Below are 16,731 nucleotides of genomic sequence, written 5' to 3' on the forward strand. Positions count from 1 at the left end.
ACCAAACCAGTATCAGACTGATGAATCTGCATGTTATCAAGATGGAAGAGACTAAAACAAAGCTGAGACTCTTTGACGTAGGCATTCTACATGACATCCTAGGGTCTCATTACCTCAGAACTGGGCTCATCTGCTTTACTTGATTTAATACCAGTTTGTTTTTACATGAGTCACAGTTTATAGCTGTTTTTGTAACTTTGCCACTGTGTCACTAGAGTATAATTACGCAATGGAATTATCACGTGAAACTTTTCTGTCGATTGTCTCATGATAATATAAGTCTGAAATGTTATATGACTAATCTATGTTTCAATGGGGGTGAGGCGGGGAGACGTTTCATATGTTGAATCACACTTTTCCATTACATTCACAGTGACTTTGCAATTGCTCAGCATCTTTCCCCAGCAATGACGTCATGCCATCAGGGAGTGCCAGCCAGTCAGTCAGGCACATATTTACATTCAGAACATTCTATAAAGTTCAGGCATCTCAGTGAACCTGTGCAAACGGTTGTTTTAGTCATTGAAAGTTCACTAACAAGGCAGAAGGGGAAACCATTATAAGGGTGCCCACATGTTTCACATTATTCACATTATTATTAAAATCGCAATGAAGACGCAAAAAAGAGCAAAATCATGTTTGAAAACATAAGTAAAATGACAGAGCCACCGTTTCCAACTGAGTAGGCACAATGGACGGCAACTTAAGTTTGTGTAAAAGATGTAAAAAAAAAATCACCTGTGTTCAACACCATAAAGACCTTGAGTAGGTCATACATTACCACTGTTATTATTGTTAATCTACTATCCATCTAACAAGGACAGAGGGTATGCTGTAAATATAGTAAGGCCCTCTGAGGCTACTTGTGAGTTTTTAATACTGTGCTTTATATAAATAAAATGTATTGACTACTAGACTACATTGTGTGCAAATCAGGTGTGTTAACATGACAACATGATCACATAATTAATATAACATTTTAAATGAGGATGACGATCAGCTCACTATATCAAACACACAATAAGCTGTTACCGATTATGATTGCAGATTGTGTGTGAACTGTACTCTCCTGTATATCCGTTTCATCTCTGCATGTCGATGCTGGGCGGCTGGTACACGGGAACCCCGGGGTCGGAGAGAGCAGGGCGACCTCTGATGATGTCAGCGGCCTTCTCTGCCAGCATGATGGTGGGCGCGTTGAGGTTGCCGCTGACGACGCTGGGCATGATGGAGGCATCGACAACGTGCAGCCCCTCCAGGCCCAGGACTCGCGTGTCAGAGTCCACCACCGCCATGGGGTCGGAGGGCGAGCCCATCTTACAGGTGCAGGACGGGTGGTACGCGCTGTCGGCTTTACGGCGGACGAAAGCGTCGATGTCTGCGTCCGACTGAACCGCAATGCCGGGCTGAACTTCTGGACCACGGAACACATCGAAAGCCTTCTGGGCGAAAATCTCTCTGGAGAGTTTGACACTTTCCCTGAACTCCCACACGTCAACGTCTGACATGAGAGAGGAGAAAAAAAGTAGTAAGGAAGATGCAAGTAGTGTATTTATTTTGCTATGTTAGCAGTATGTCAATGAAACAAAGTTCAAGCTTCATCTTCCACATCGCTGACATTCACCTGGCACTAATTGATTGACACATATACAGAGTTGTAGTAATAGAGACAGTAGCTGCACATCTGTCAAATTACAATGATGCTTCCAACTGGTGGCTCAAGCAAAGTCCAACCAGATCTGAGCAGGGAGAGAAAGATGTTTTCTAAAGTATATTGTCTTAGAAGAGAGAGTCACGTTTTTAAAACCGTTACTGCATAGGGTACTTAGTAAAGTGAGTGGATCTTACCGGTGGAGAGATAGTTGGGCTGTATAATGGGATGGTCCAGAGGGTTTGCACTCTTCAGCTTCATCCAGCCGATGCTGGTGCTTCTCATTGGTCCAACATGGACCTACAACGCAAACGGAAAGACTTAGTTCTGAGGGCTGTTTTATATTCACAGTTACATGTAATCTGTACTGGTATTATTCAAGTCACAGAGCTAATCATTGTTATTTCCTCCTCAAATACTTCAAAGTACCTGGCTTCAAAAATATTTTGTCTGCTGCATGATAAAAAAAGATTATTTTTATAGTTGCCACTGTAGTTCCTATCGAGGTAGCTAGAAATTTCATATTTTCCTTGCATCAACACACGTCATATTGTTAAGTTGAGCACAGACATCATTAGGGTCTACAATATTTGTTTGGATGAGAAAAAGGAGGCGCAACATTAGACATGGGTTAAAAAAAGTGAGAACTATATTAAGAACCTATACTTTAAACTTTTTTCCAGAGAAATACCCCATGTGGCAGGAGCTACACAGATTTTCTTCCAAAACATATTGCCGCAAAGCCCTAGAGCTAAGACTCAGTACATTATTGCTGAATGGCCGATGAAAGGTGGTTCAAGTAAAACAACCACTGTCAGTTTTTTGGCAATTACTACATTCAGTATAACATTTCTTGGAAGCCCCTATTGTTTCATCAAATGCCTGAGGTTTTCCATATCATTTTAAGTGTGTGAATGGCCTTGGGGCAGACCTGGAGATTTAATACGCCGGGGGGTCTGGCACAGTATAGTTCCATGGTGTCTTTTTCATATTAAAAGGAGGAGGTCTATTCTACATATTCTAGTAAAGTATTTTAAGTGTACACAGGAGTGCAAGTGTGTACATGAGTTGATACCTTAGTTGGAAATAAACTCATGTTCCTGTGCAACACAATGTTACTGGAATCACACATTCTGAAAGCTTCATGTGAAATAGAAATGATACACTCTTCTTCAAAAACATATTCCTGCTAAGCCCTAGAGCTAAGATTCAGTATAATTATTTTTGAATGACAGATGAAAAGGGGCTATAGTAAAACAACCGCTGTCAGTTTTTTGGCAATTACATTCACTAAAATTTCTTGTATGCCCCTATTGTTTCACCAAATGCCTGAGGTAACGGTGGTTTCCCATAGAAAGTTAAGTGTGTAAATGGCTTGTGTTACAGATACATTGGGCAGATGCCAGGGGGATCTGGCAACATGTTTCCATTTTGTTGTATCATAGGGGGAAGTCTTTTCTACATAGTCTAGTGAGGTATTTTCAGTGTTCACAGGAGTGCAAGTGTGTACATGAGTTGATAGAACAAACACACACCTGATACGCCTCTATCTTGGAGGCAACTCGTCCGTGGTCGATGACCTGCGAGGGCAGGAAGTGAAACTGGATGTCGGGGTGGGTGACGTTTGGTCGACTGCGGATGAACCCTCCGCTCTCCAAGTGGGCTGTTGCTCCGTAACCTAGGGGACGATCGTCATGGTAAGTGAGACGGTGGGACAGTGTGTCATCAAAACAATGCAGCGTCTGATTCAAGAACACAGGTAACAATATCGATACTAGACCACTATATTATTACTTAGTAAGACGTTCCAATGAAATGCAGTACAAATCCTTCAGATTCCCTTTGAAGGTGCAGTGGATTAGACCTTGACGGCAAATGGGACTCATTTTCTGTCATGTGCTTCAAAGAGGAATTGCACATTTGTCAGAAATGAAAAAATATATAAATTTATAAACATTACACAACTAGCAATTTTTTGCTGCCAGCATTCTTCTCTTGCCCTACCTGCAGCCACCAACAGTGTTTTGAATTTGGACATTTTATACTTCAAACTTCACTGATATTTGACATATATTGTATAATACTTACATTTTTTTTAAACAATATTTTTAAATTATATTCTTGACTTTGAAGTGCTTGCTGTTCCATGATATAAACCCCCAGAAATTCTCTTTTTCTATTGAACATTTGGGATAAGGAGTGTGTCGTCTTGTATGTGTAGAATGTTGGTTACCAGTGAACACAGAGAGCCACTCCAGGCCTATCTTGACCATGTGAAAAGGTTTCTGGGCCTTGTACAGGGTGATGGGCTGGGTGCACTGCTGCTGGACGTACAGCTCCAAATGATCCTGCAAGTTACTGCCAACACCTGCAAACAACAGCGTGAATAGAAGAGGACAAAGAGAAGCTATAATACAATGCACCTCAGCTCTGAGCTCTCATTATTAGGTGTAATATGATGTGTTTTAATTTGTTCATATGTTTATATTTTGTAACTACAAAACCTGCGTCTTCCTCAATTTATATACAATTTCTGTTTGTTGAAACGAAGCCTTTTCAATGCTTACATAGACAAAACCATTGACAATTGCAAAATATACCTGGCAAGTGCTGAATAACAGGGATGTCGTGTTGTTTCAGGTCGTCCGCGTTTCCCACCCCGGACAGCATGAGAAGCTGAGGGGAGTTGATGGCTCCTCCACTCAATATCACCTTTTTCTCTGCAAACACCTGGAGAGAGGCAGCAGAAACTGATGAGTGATTATTGAACGAGATTAGCAGTCTATAGCAATGCTAGCTCCTAATGATTAGGCACGCTGCGCTTTGAGAACAATGCCTACCTCAGCTGCTAAAATGCTCACTATGACAATTATAACATGGAAATGTCAACGTCATGGTGCAATGAGAGGAAGTCATTTGAATACACTGACTAGGAACCAAAAAAGTCTGAAACCGCGACTAGTCGTTTTAGCTGGATAAGTTATCAGCCTAGCAGCACCAGATGAAAAGTCAGAGGATTTCCTCTGAGCAATATCAACATCTGGCAACCCATTCATAAATTCAATATTTAAAAACGACAACGCAATGGTTCTAGAGGAAGTCAATGTATTGTCAAGGTTACAAGGATTCATTCCCGGAGGAAAATAGATGTCAATAGTCAATCCATCCTAGAACAGTTTAGATGTTTCAAGTCTGACTCTGAACCAAAATTGTGGAACAATAGTCCGACATTGCAATCCCTCGAGCCATGCTGCTAGCATAAGTTTAAAAATAAATCTGTGTACACAATAAGACAGAAAAGGAAAAATATAAATTAGGGTTAGACGATTGATTAAAAAAAGATCTTATCAATTCTGTGTTACTCAAAATGTATTTTATTAATAAATTAGCAAAGGTAATAATTAACCTTTTGCAATAGATTTTGAAAACCTTTTCCCCCATCTTTTAAATTACATCTAGCTTACCCTTTTCCTCTGTCCGTTTTGTGTGTACTCCACTCCCACGGCACGGTTGCCATCAAACAGGATCTTGGTGGTCAGGCAGCGCACCTCCGTCTTCAGGTTGCTTCGACCCAGTACAGGTCTCAAGTAGGCACTGGCTGTGCTCCACCTCTTTCCTGGACAGATTTGAGCAGTGCGATAAGGACAATGTTAAAGGGATGGTTTATAAAAGATGGTAGAAATACTCTCGAATGTACACGTGTTCTCAACAGTTACTATACAGTTATAGCAGTTCCTTTTTTTCCTTGAACCTTTATAAATGGTCATGTCCATCCAGCCCAGGCCCTCCTGTTGGTGTCCATTCATATCATCAGTGAAGGGGTATCCTGCCTCCTGCCCCGCCTCAATAAAAGCCTTGTGAAGGGGATGGTTGGTCTTCCCTCGAGACACATGAAGGGGTCCGCTGCCTCCCCGGTACCTACAGTATCCACAAGAAAACACATGTGTTTTAAGTCCCAAAGCTGGGAGCCATTTCATTTCAAAATGCAACATTTCTCTCTGTCAATAGGCATACAATGATCAATGATGTAAATATACAAAGAAACACAAATTGTATATGTTAAAAAGATGAAGTCAATTCCATTTTAAAATGCAACATTTCTTGTAAGGCACCTGTCTTCTCCCAGCTCATGGCACTGAGCCTTCCTGAAGTAAGGCAGACAGTGTTCATAGTCCCAGCCCTCTGCGCCCTCTCTCTGCCAGCGGTTGTAGTCTTCTGCATGTCCACGGATGTACACCATGGCGTTAAGGGTAGAGGACCCGCCCCAGACACGCCCCCTCGGCCAGTACATCACACGATTGTCCATGTGGGCCTGAGGTAAAGTGTTGTAGTACCAATTATACCTGAAGGACAGACGTAAAGAAATACAGCATGACATCAAAACAGAATAGATATCCATCTTCTTATACGATCTGGACAACAAAAATTAAAGGTGGAGTCAGCGATTATGGAGAATGCTTGATGTTAAATTAATTTGTTGTCAAAATCAATGAATATCTCCTCACGATCCACTACCTGGCCATACTGTGTGTGCACTGAAAAATAAATGTAGTGTTAATACACAGCCTAGGCTCCGTAAACGGATATGGTGCTAGCTACAGTGGGCCCCCTTTGTTAACATTACCTTTGTTTACATACCGGTTTAAATGTTTACAGAGTATGGAGTATGGCAGATCGTGCACTGATTTTGACAAAAAGTGATTTTGACAACAAGTGTTTTCCAGAATCGCTAACTCCACCTTTAATATGTTACTATATTGTGGCTGATATCAAAATGCTAAATATACATTACACAATTGTGATACATGGATGATTCACTTGTTAACATGATCACGTCAGTAATTTGTAGAACACAATTAGTGTAGTTTGAAGTGATGAATGACAGACAATACGTTAAATAATATAAACACATCTGCTTTGTAATAATGTATATAACTACTGTACTTGTCATCACAGAGGTTGTAGGTGAGTGCAGCTGGCATGTGGATCTTCCATGACAGTCGTGGGCTGCCTAGCAACATGTCCTTAGGCCCAGCCTCCAGCAGCAGCACAGACTCCTGGGTGTCCTCACTGAGGCGGTTGGCAAGGACGCAGCCCGCTGAGCCCGCCCCAACAACCACATAACTGTAAGAGGGTGTTCTCTGATTGGCTGTAGGCGATGACGCGTCCCAATGAGCAGCAGAGGCACTAAAGCATCTGTAAGGGATGAGGGAGGAGGAGTAGGACCCAAAGAAGGACTGGCCCGTGTTTCTGGCCCTCGGAATGACTTGACATTCTGGCAAACAGGTAAACAGGCACCTGCCATCCTTCTTAAATCTCCCTCCAGTTGTTGTCACAAGTCGTCGGGCTCCAGTTCGGCCTAGCGCGGCCAAAGACAACATCCTGCTTCTGAGAGGGTTTTCTTCATTCACTGTAAATCACAACAACAACAACAACAACAACAACAACCCACATCATAAGAACCCACTGAAATAGGACATGCTGGAAATTGTATTAGTATCTGATTGTATTAAATGAGGTCTCCAAAAGTTGTACTAATTGTGTGTGTACTGTGCTGTTATGTAGGCCTATGCAAATTGCTGTACACAGAGGCATACTTTAGGCTGCATTTGACTATTTATTACTTGATCCACACCTTCCTCTGTTTTTAAATCAAACTCTTAAAATTACTAGCAGTTAAATAAACAACTACAAATGCCTGACCTGGGGGCCCTGTCATTTGGCATGGTTCACTGACTGCTGTTGAGACACTGTTGCTCATTGCAAACAACCAATCATATACTAGATGGGCCGGGACTGGTTACCCTGGTAACTAAGACAATGGAGGAGACTCATGTTCTGGCCTCGTCTGTCTATCTAGCCAGAGTAACAAGCCCATACAGACACAGTAGCCTATGTGTGAGCAGATCGGTCAGAAAATGAATTATACTGGTGATGATATCATCCATCCATGTGTTATGCTACAGAAGAGCCATATGGCATACTTGATGTCAATGCATCAGATAGTGGTAACTTACAGTGTTTCATAAGTTGAGATACGTTTTGATACATTTTCACATTACTTTGAGAAATGAAACCAAGAGATACTAAGCCCTTGTTTTATATAGTTTCTCATCATAATGACACAGGGGCAGAAATGGACTTCCATAGGCTAAAACCCCAATATCATGACTTGTAAACTTTAAAGGAAATGTGATCAATGGGTGCAGAGGAAGCACACAAAAGACTGTGTCTGTGTAGGCTATTATATCCACTGTGCATACAGTAAAAGTTGCAAAAAGCTGGATGGACAACCATGTGGACTGGGATAGGAAACCCACACAGGCTGGGACGGAGAACACGTCAACACCTCTAATTCAACAAATGCCAGATTTATGTTCAATTTGTTATAGGCCTACCCATTTACTAACTTCACATAATGTTCCCAATACCTATATTTTCTAAGGCTACTCTGGTGCACCTGCAGTACAAAAACAAACAAACCCCAAAACACTATCAATTGGGAAAGTACGTTGGGAGACGTCTATGTGGCCTAGTATTACAACATGTTGGCTATATGCTCGTTTACTCCTGAAGAGAACCGCTGTCTAGTCATTTCAGGACAGGGCAGAAATATAACTAGGTCAGCAGTGTCAATAAACCAGGCACTCACCAGCAGCTGTCAAAGCTGAACTCTGCAAACAAACTGACTAAAAAGTCTGTAAATAGGCTACCTATTAATAACAGAAACACGAAAACGCCATAAGTGGGAAAGAGTAGGATAAAGTGTTACTGTAGCGTTTTAAACGTATATTTCTTCAGGTTAGCGTGGTTTTACTGTAGACGAGGCCATGCAGTTTCTCATATCGCTAGCTTGCAGTTTCAGTTAAACAGGACCTAGCAACATTTCTAGGGCAATTTCTGCTCGATTTCAAACGCCTTCGAAGGATGCTTTAACTGTATTTATTTACACTATTCGCGGGACCGGTGGTTCGTGTTGACAGCGCGAGACAGTTCTTTCGGGACTTGAGCGACGCTACGTAACGTTTGCTCAATACTATTTTATTACCCAGTTGTGTCTGAAGCTCTGCAAAAAACAGAAGAACGTTGGTGAAGGTGGTGTTATGACAACACAGACAGAGACAGACAGTCTACAGTTTAGCAGCAGAGGAAAGCAGACCTTACCGTTTTTTTCTTTTGCAATGAAAGTAGACACCCGGACTAGTGACGGACTACCCCTGCAGGCTGCTGCTGTTGCTGCTGAGAAACAGTGGGCGGGGTTTACTGGCATCTATTTAAAAGATAACGGGACGGGACACAAAAGCAGGATTCACTAGAACCAAGAGTTATTTCAGAAGTGCACCGCAGGTAGGGAGATGCTGTGGATTTTAAACATCCACATATTTCTTTGTGTCTGTTTTGCTTAGACCAGCCAGCTGTTTTTTTTTTTTTTTTTTTTTTTTTTTACCTTTATTTATACAGGTAGCCTATATCCCATTGAGTCCGAATACTCTCATGATGATGTTCGAAGTGGAACTTATTTTTTTCTCCTGCGTCGTGGCCCAGGTGGCATCACATGCAATTGTAAGTTATTGATTTTAGTAGGTGAGCCATTCATTGTTTCACTTTAAATGAATGTTATTAACAGACCATTGAAGTGATATTTTTTTGGGATTTATTTGCAGAAAGTGGAGTGCGAAGAAGATAATGGTATGTTTTGATGTTTAATATTCGTTTCCCTTAAATGTGTTTTCCCTTTTGAATTACATTTGGTATTACATAGAATTTAGACCATGAATGATTATACACATGCAGAATTGTTTATAAAAGGACATAGGCTACATGAAAAGAGTTTTTTGGGGGGTGAAATATTGCATGTAGATCAGATAGTGAAAAATACCCGACATTGTAATGATTTTTTTTTTATCTCAAGGTGCTATTTAATCTTCTTTGTCAAATCACACTTGTGATAAATCATCTGAAGTTGATCGTTTTTGAACTTTAAGAGTCATCAATGTCTAATTGGACTCGGTATTGTAGCATTTCTTCGATAAGGTTGGTCTGAAATGTATAAGGTTTCAATGATTCCAATTTTTCTTTGTGGATTATTTTTAAGCCAAAACTACACAGAATATGTACTGGTCAGACCATTTGGGTTCGATCTCCAGAATATAAGGTTAGAGTGTAGAGATGCATCACATGTAATCATTAAGGTTCAGGCAATTCTCGGTGGTGAGGCAGAATTTGGCTCATCACCTGTTGCTATTTCAGCTAGGCTGAAAGTGGAAATGTCTGTAAAGACTGATTCATATAGAAAGAAGTTTAAATGAATTAAAGTTCCATCAACAGTTTTATATTGCAGGCGGGCCCGAAGGAAACAGCATCAGTGTATTCACATAGAGATGTAATACAATAGTCACATGGTTTTACTAGTTCCACCTCCAGACCTGAATATTCTTGAGAATGTGAGTATAATGTTCCACATAACACATGTACACATTATCAATGTGTGTGCTCCAGGTCTTTCTCCCACTTCTAATGAGTCCCCATCTTTCCTGGCGGCCTTGAAAGTGGAGCAGGTGTCATTGGAACGAGATGAATTTCTGAACATAAGCTGGGCAATCAAGGTTGATGGTAGGAGACAAGTTTTGTAATGCATTTAATTCCACATGGAAACTCATAAAGCCACTTGATGTTGTTGAACTTTTACAGTTCTTCTGATACAGTTTACCAAACACAAATGGTGTGGCATATTCAGAATGGATTGTTGGACCATATTTTGAATACAACAAATGAAGCGTACTGATTATTTCTGAGTACAATCAAAAAAGATACAGTTGTTTGACTTACAATAACAGAAGAGATTCATCAGACACTAGGAACACATTTTATTGACTTGAAAAGCAGGACTTTAGTTTGAGGTGGCACTACACCAGGCACAAGGTAAACACATTTGAATTTAAATATGTTTGCTGGTACACATTCAACAAATAAAACTCAGGAATAATAACATCATAGATTGTATATACTGTAATGAAAGTAAAAATACCCATGGCTGGGCATAATGAAATAATCTATTACAGAAAATAATCAAAAATGTTCAAAGTGTTCCTTAATTAAAAATACAAGATTATAGCAAACAAATGAGAAATAAAGCAATAAGAGCAACATAACAGATCAAATTCAGATTTCTTAGGCTGATACCAAAGATGGCATTAGAAAGCTTAAACAATCTTACAGGATTATATGTACTAAATACTTTAGAAAAACCCATCACATAAATAAACATTTAAGTTGTTAATTAAATGTTTAATTTGAAACCAAATAAAATGATAGCGACAAACATTCTAGTAATTTTGTCGCATTTTGTGTATATGAATAATTAACATGTTAATACGGTAATTGCTAAATAAGTTGTTAAAAATATCTGAATAAAATGTGAATAAACTGTAGATTAGTCATGCAGGATGCCTGTTTCTAAAGGCTAACATATATTTTGGACGTTATAAACCCTGACACTTTCTGTCTCTCTGCAGTCAGTAATCCATCTCTGAAAGGCACCCGGATACACATTCAGGGGGAAGGAGTGTACTACTGTGAATACAACCCACCTTTTGCAAACCAAACTGACGCGGCGCAAACTAACACTACGCAGGTATCATACACATGGAATTGTGACTAGAATTGATGTTGTTTAATCAGTGCTGGTCTGCACAGCATGACTACAAAATGACAGACTTACCGTATGTATGGGTATATCAGGATTGAATCCAGTAGAATAAATGAATGCATATTACTTTACTTCTAGGTATGGTTTTATTATTTGGTAAGCGTCGGCTGTGGACCCTACCACATCCAAGCTGCTAATAACCCTTTGCCTCCATTGGGGAGTGGCCTCGCTTACAAGAGCACCAGCATCACCATACCTTGCCAAAAAACGCCCTCAAAACCACGTAAGTCCTTTTTCTAAATCTCCACATTTTTGATACTCAGCAACAAAGTGTCAGAAAACAAAGGAATTAACTTTTTCCAAGTATTTAGTAATTGTCTCCCTAACATTCCACTCAAACTCAGTTGTTTAAATGGCACCAAGACTTATTATCAAACGTGGTACATGGTATTTTGTTAGAGATATAAGTTTTTTTTGTAATCTTAGTTGCATTCATTCATGCAGCATGATGTAAAAAGTATTAAAATGTTTACACCCCTCTTTTCTGTTTTCTTATCAGGAGTTATACCAACCACTAGTCAGGTTCCTCCAGGTGAGCGATCTCATTTGCCTCTGCATGTGTGTAAATAATGCACAATTCTTTATGACAGAGATGTTAATCAGTCTATCTTTATTAAGAAATATGTTATATATATTTCCATGCAGCTGATACCTTTACTGCAGGTAAGACTCCACAGTCCCTGTCATTTCAGACACTGACTAGGTTTAATCTTTAAATAACCATGTGAATATGAATTGTGTGTGTATGGGTTTGTCTGTGCAGCCCCGACTCAAGGAGGTGCCTCTGGTATTGTAAACTCCAGCATAGTGGCGGCCATTTTTGGAGGACTGGCCATTTTGATGATCCTGACTTCCTGCTACATAATCTGTAAATACAACACTTTTTAAGCAAACATTTAGAGGGACCAGGAGGGCCTATGCTCCCTTAAGTGAAGATGATTCACGTGACTAGATGCTCAACCTAATTCACACACTTTGAATTAAAATGTGCAATGGCAATCTTTTACACATGACTTGGCTGATCCCAGTGAAATGGCTATTTGACCAAAATATTTGAACCTTGTAAAAATGCTTCCGAACCTATGCACAGCAACCTTTCTGTCACATTGCAAATAACCTTAGTTTAAACTACTCCACCAGCTTAACTTTTTTTACAGTACTTGAAATATGCTTCCCCTCCCGGATTTGAAGGTTGGATGAAAGAAGTGCTTAAACGTATTAAACTCATTGGGCTTACATTACAAACTCTCCTCGTCCACTCTAGATTATATCAAACATTTGGACAATACTGCCTGGTGCTGAAAACAACTAGCCTCTCCGTCTCAATGTTTTCTTGCTCCCCAGATAAAAGGGTAGGAGCCAAGTTTGCCACATCATTGGGCTTCAAAAGGTTGCCTATGTCTACCGTGGTTCCCATCCCTGTCCTGTTGGTGTACCCGGCTGAGAATTCCTCCTTCCAGAGGGCTGTGGTGGCCCTGGCAGAGTTCCTGCAGTGGCACGGTGGCTGCAGTGTGGCTGTAGATGTGTGGCAGCAGGGCAAGATAGCAGAGCTGGGGCCAATGCGCTGGCTGGCAGAACAGGCCAAGGCTGCACACCGAGTGCTCGTCGTCTGTCCACAGGTAAATATTGTAATTTGTATTTGGTAGTTATCATTTTTTCTTGCAGTCTGATTTTTAGTGAGGACCAAATTTCAATCGTAATTTTGGTAGTATGAAGTCCCCTCATCACCTGGATCTTAGAAAGCAAACTTTTTTCATATAAATGTAAAGTCGGTTACATTTGAGCCATCACCAAACGAGTTGACAGAGCGTTGATTATAGCCTATCAGCTCCACAAGACTCTCGCTGTATTTCTCAGTATGACAGTGTTTTACAAAAATCCAAAGAAGCGCCGACAAAATGTCTCAGTTGTTGATTTTACTGCTTATAGAAAACCTGGATGTCCAGCAGCATGTATAATCGAAGTATCATCGAAGGCTTACCTCATGTAGATGCTCAGGCAGGGTTGTACTTCCTCAGAAATTTCTCATGGAGAAACTGAAGCTTTGCAATATAGCTTTAAAATAAGGACCTTATTGTCTTATCCTCGGGACACTTGGCACAACAACAGCATGTTTAATAGGCCTACAGTATGTGTCTGCAATTCCCTTGACATTTTCGTAGTTGTGATTTATTGTCCTCCTTCTCAAAAATGTCACATAAATCAAACCTCTCCTCTTCTCTTTGCTCAGCCCTCTTCCAAGCCCAGCCACTCTCCCTCTCACCACAGCTTCCCTGAACCCTCTATCCCAGCTGCCGCTCACGACCTCTACCCTCTGATTCTCAACATGGTGGCGAGCAACGCAAAGAACGCCAGCGACCTGGCTAAGTTCTGGGTGGTGCAGCTGGGCGAGCAGCGGGACACCACAAGGCCTTGTAACCGGGCACCGGAGCTGAGGGCCTGCAAGGCGTTTAGTTTGATGAAGGACTTGAACAAGCTGTGCAGCAGCCTTCATACCCAGAGGCAGGGCAACAAGAAGATGTCCGATATGATCTTCAGACCAGCGCTGAGCGTCAGCGAAATGAGCACAGTGAAGTTGAGGGAAGCTGTTGAAAAGCTAGGGGGACATCACTCAAGCATTTCTAAAGAGGTGGAACCATTGAAATCTGTGGTCACCTCAATCTGAACCTCTGTACATTTTCACACTGGTGGATAAAAAGGATGGGTCAGAATAGTTGTAGAGTTTTTAATTGTGCATACTCTTATGCCTAATGTTTTCTAAAATGCATTTATTTATGTTGGCGTTTATAGGTTATACCTGACCATAGACCTGTGATAATGTTTGTTACAAAAACACTGGTGTGGACATGGCAAGGTGGATTTGTGTCTCTGGCTGCTAGTATTTAATAAGTGGTAGGAACATAATATCAATTCAATATAATTTTTGTTTTCCAAAGTTGTGGAAACCTGCCTCGAACATGTTCTGATAGTGTTTGACCTGTCATCATCAACATCATTTAGTAATTAACTGTTTGCTTTAAAATATGGATTTTATTTTCTACTTTATGTTTATTATCTCTGTAGGAGCCATATTCTGTTTATTCATACTTGTGTGCAATATTTGTTTTTTGGCGACCTCTACAGGTCTTGAGTGCCTATAGGTAGGCTTATATAAGCCAGATGGGCAGATGCCAGGTGTGGCTGATTAGACCAGCAAAAAGTTTTCTACAAGAAAGAAAGAAAGAAAGAAAGAAGAAGAAGAATGTCTTCGTCCACATCCTGCTCTTTTGTTTGTTAGTTTTCTTTGATTTTTGTACAAAATAAAACCAATACTTTTTTGCCAACTCAACAATACCTCTGGACATTATATTTTTTTGGACTAAATCTTGTTAGAATCTAGTCTGCAGTCAGTCACCAGTGATGTTTATTGGAACCAACAAAGCTAGAAGAAATGTCACTACAATCTCTTTTTATACTTATAATCCCCTTTTTTTGCTACTTATATTTACTGTACTTTGTGCACTGACAAGAAAGGAATCTTTCTATCTCGACAGCTCGTAGGATTTCTTCTTGTAGTCTCTGTCTCTATTTATTGAACCTTAACTTAATTGGTGGCCAGGTGGGGCTTTTCTATATGTTGATACTTTGCCTGTTTCCTCGCACAGTACACCGGAAGCTCTAAGGTGCCTGTAGATGTGAGTGTGTTTTTGTCATGTTTTATCTTTCTCTGCAGATATACAGTTATATGCAGCATTCCAGTGTACCCTATCAGTTTATGCAGAAGTGAATATAAAGATAGATGGTCGTATTTTACCCTACAAAGTATGTTAGTAGTGGAAATATTCATATTAAATACAATGTTGTTATTTATGTATTGAGTCTATTTGTTATACATTGTACTATGGATCTTCATGTGTCCTGAATAAAATCATATAATAAGAAAAGTAAAAGAAAAAAAAGTAGAACATATTCTAATATCATTATATTATATTCACTATGCATATGATAAACACGTGTGTCCACTGTAGAAGTCAACTGATAATACTGGACCCTCTGAAAAAAGCAATAAGCAGCAGCTGTAAACACCACGCATATGCACTTTGACATCCTGAGAAAAAGGCTGCTCTTTCTTTAGTCATGCACATGGTCATGCAGAGTTGTTTCTTTATAATTTATAAGTCGTCAATTTGAGAAAAATAACTGACAATAAAAAATATCATTAGCCTTTAATTATATCTATAAGCTATGCTGTTTACTTCAATAATTTTTGATGCAAATTACGCTGTTTAAAAAATTTGAATTATGCAAAACAACATTCGTGGAGGTTGCACTTTATTCTTAAAAGCTCAGACCGGAAGTACCAGCTGTAGCCTCAGTTGCTCTCCGGCGAAACCAAACAGCTCAGTGAAAAAGTGCGTGTGGCATGACAATTTTAGTTGTAAGTATAACACACGCGCTAATGTGTTTCATTTGTCTTTAAATGGCATTAGAATGGTAACATTGTATTCTAAAAACACTAGCTGGTTTACTATCTTGTTTAGTAGCGTGTTACCTGGCTAGCCAAATTACAGCATTACAAATGACCCTCGAGTAGATGGAAAACCTATGGCTGTTAGAAAAAACTGAATAAACGCTAATGAGTTGTTCTTTTCAGCTGCTGCTGGGTAATTGTGCGGGTGTGTAAGTGTTTTGTGTATTTAGTCCAGCCCCTGTAGCTATTCATTGAACGCCTCAGGTAAATATTAGCATCACACATGGGGGTATGTGAATCCTGCTACTGGGTTCAGTTTAACAGGCCTTCATAACTACCTTTGCACACTAAAATGTGGTGTTGTCTAAAAATATATTTTGTTTTAATTCCTGGTTTTTGTTGTCTTTATTTGTCATCTATGTAGGCCTATAGACAAAGTGCACCTCAACAGCATTTCAAAGTGGATCTCTCCCAACCTGCCCAGGATCTCTCTGCTTGAGTGTACAAAATAATGGAAACGCCACATGATACTACTTGAGGGCTTTGCAGCTCCTAGGTAGACATTATAGAGCCTGCTGTCTGCCTACCTGCCTATGCTTTGGGATTGTCTTTTGACTCCAAAAGAAAAAAAGCAATATGAGTGACTTAACAGAGTTTGAGAGATGCCAGATAGTTGCTGCTCGTCTATCGGGAGCATCCGTCACAAAAACTGCACAGCTTTTCAATGTGGCAAGGGGAACGGTGTCCAGAGTCATGACTATTTACGTCAAACACGGACGGACAGCGTCAGCAAAGAAAAACAGCGGGCGCAAGTCCAAGCTCACCGAAAAGGACAGACAGACTCTTCTCAGGATAGTCGATGAACACCCTGAGTTCACGGCCTCAAAAATCACCTCAGAGTTGAATAAACAGCTCTCGCAC

At 40.3% G+C, this 16,731-nt stretch overlaps 2 protein-coding genes across 3 annotated transcripts; one reads left to right on the forward strand and one right to left on the reverse strand.

The window, feature by feature from the left end:
* chdh (choline dehydrogenase) lies at positions 1-8,758 on the reverse strand. Its single transcript, XM_080031272.1, has 10 exons — positions 8,700-8,758; positions 6,596-7,061; positions 5,764-5,994; positions 5,403-5,569; positions 5,116-5,267; positions 4,252-4,381; positions 3,885-4,019; positions 3,187-3,329; positions 1,849-1,951; positions 1-1,501 (listed from the first exon to the last, which is right to left on the reverse strand). The coding sequence occupies exons 2-10, from the start codon at positions 7,030-7,032 to the stop codon at positions 1,083-1,085; spliced, it is 1,917 nt and encodes a 638-aa protein (XP_079887398.1). The 5' UTR covers positions 7,033-7,061; positions 8,700-8,758; the 3' UTR covers positions 1-1,082.
* A 317-nt stretch (positions 8,759-9,075) lies between these two features.
* il17rb (interleukin 17 receptor B) lies at positions 9,076-14,661 on the forward strand. 2 transcript variants are annotated; one of them, XM_080031866.1, is made up of 10 exons: positions 9,076-9,214; positions 9,316-9,340; positions 10,151-10,264; positions 11,167-11,285; positions 11,439-11,583; positions 11,860-11,892; positions 12,006-12,023; positions 12,124-12,228; positions 12,705-12,979; positions 13,591-14,661. In XM_080031866.1, the coding sequence occupies exons 1-10, from the start codon at positions 9,146-9,148 to the stop codon at positions 14,023-14,025; spliced, it is 1,338 nt and encodes a 445-aa protein (XP_079887992.1). In that variant the 5' UTR covers positions 9,076-9,145; the 3' UTR covers positions 14,026-14,661. The 2 variants fall into 2 exon arrangements, with proteins under 2 accessions (XP_079887992.1, XP_079887993.1); XM_080031867.1 differs by lacking the exon at positions 12,006-12,023.
* The last annotated feature ends 2,070 nt before the right edge of the window (positions 14,662-16,731 follow it).

Source organism: Ammodytes marinus (genome assembly GCF_949987685.1).
Source record: "Ammodytes marinus genome assembly, chromosome: 7".
In the NCBI taxonomy this organism is placed as follows: domain Eukaryota; kingdom Metazoa; phylum Chordata; class Actinopteri; order Uranoscopiformes; family Ammodytidae; genus Ammodytes; species Ammodytes marinus.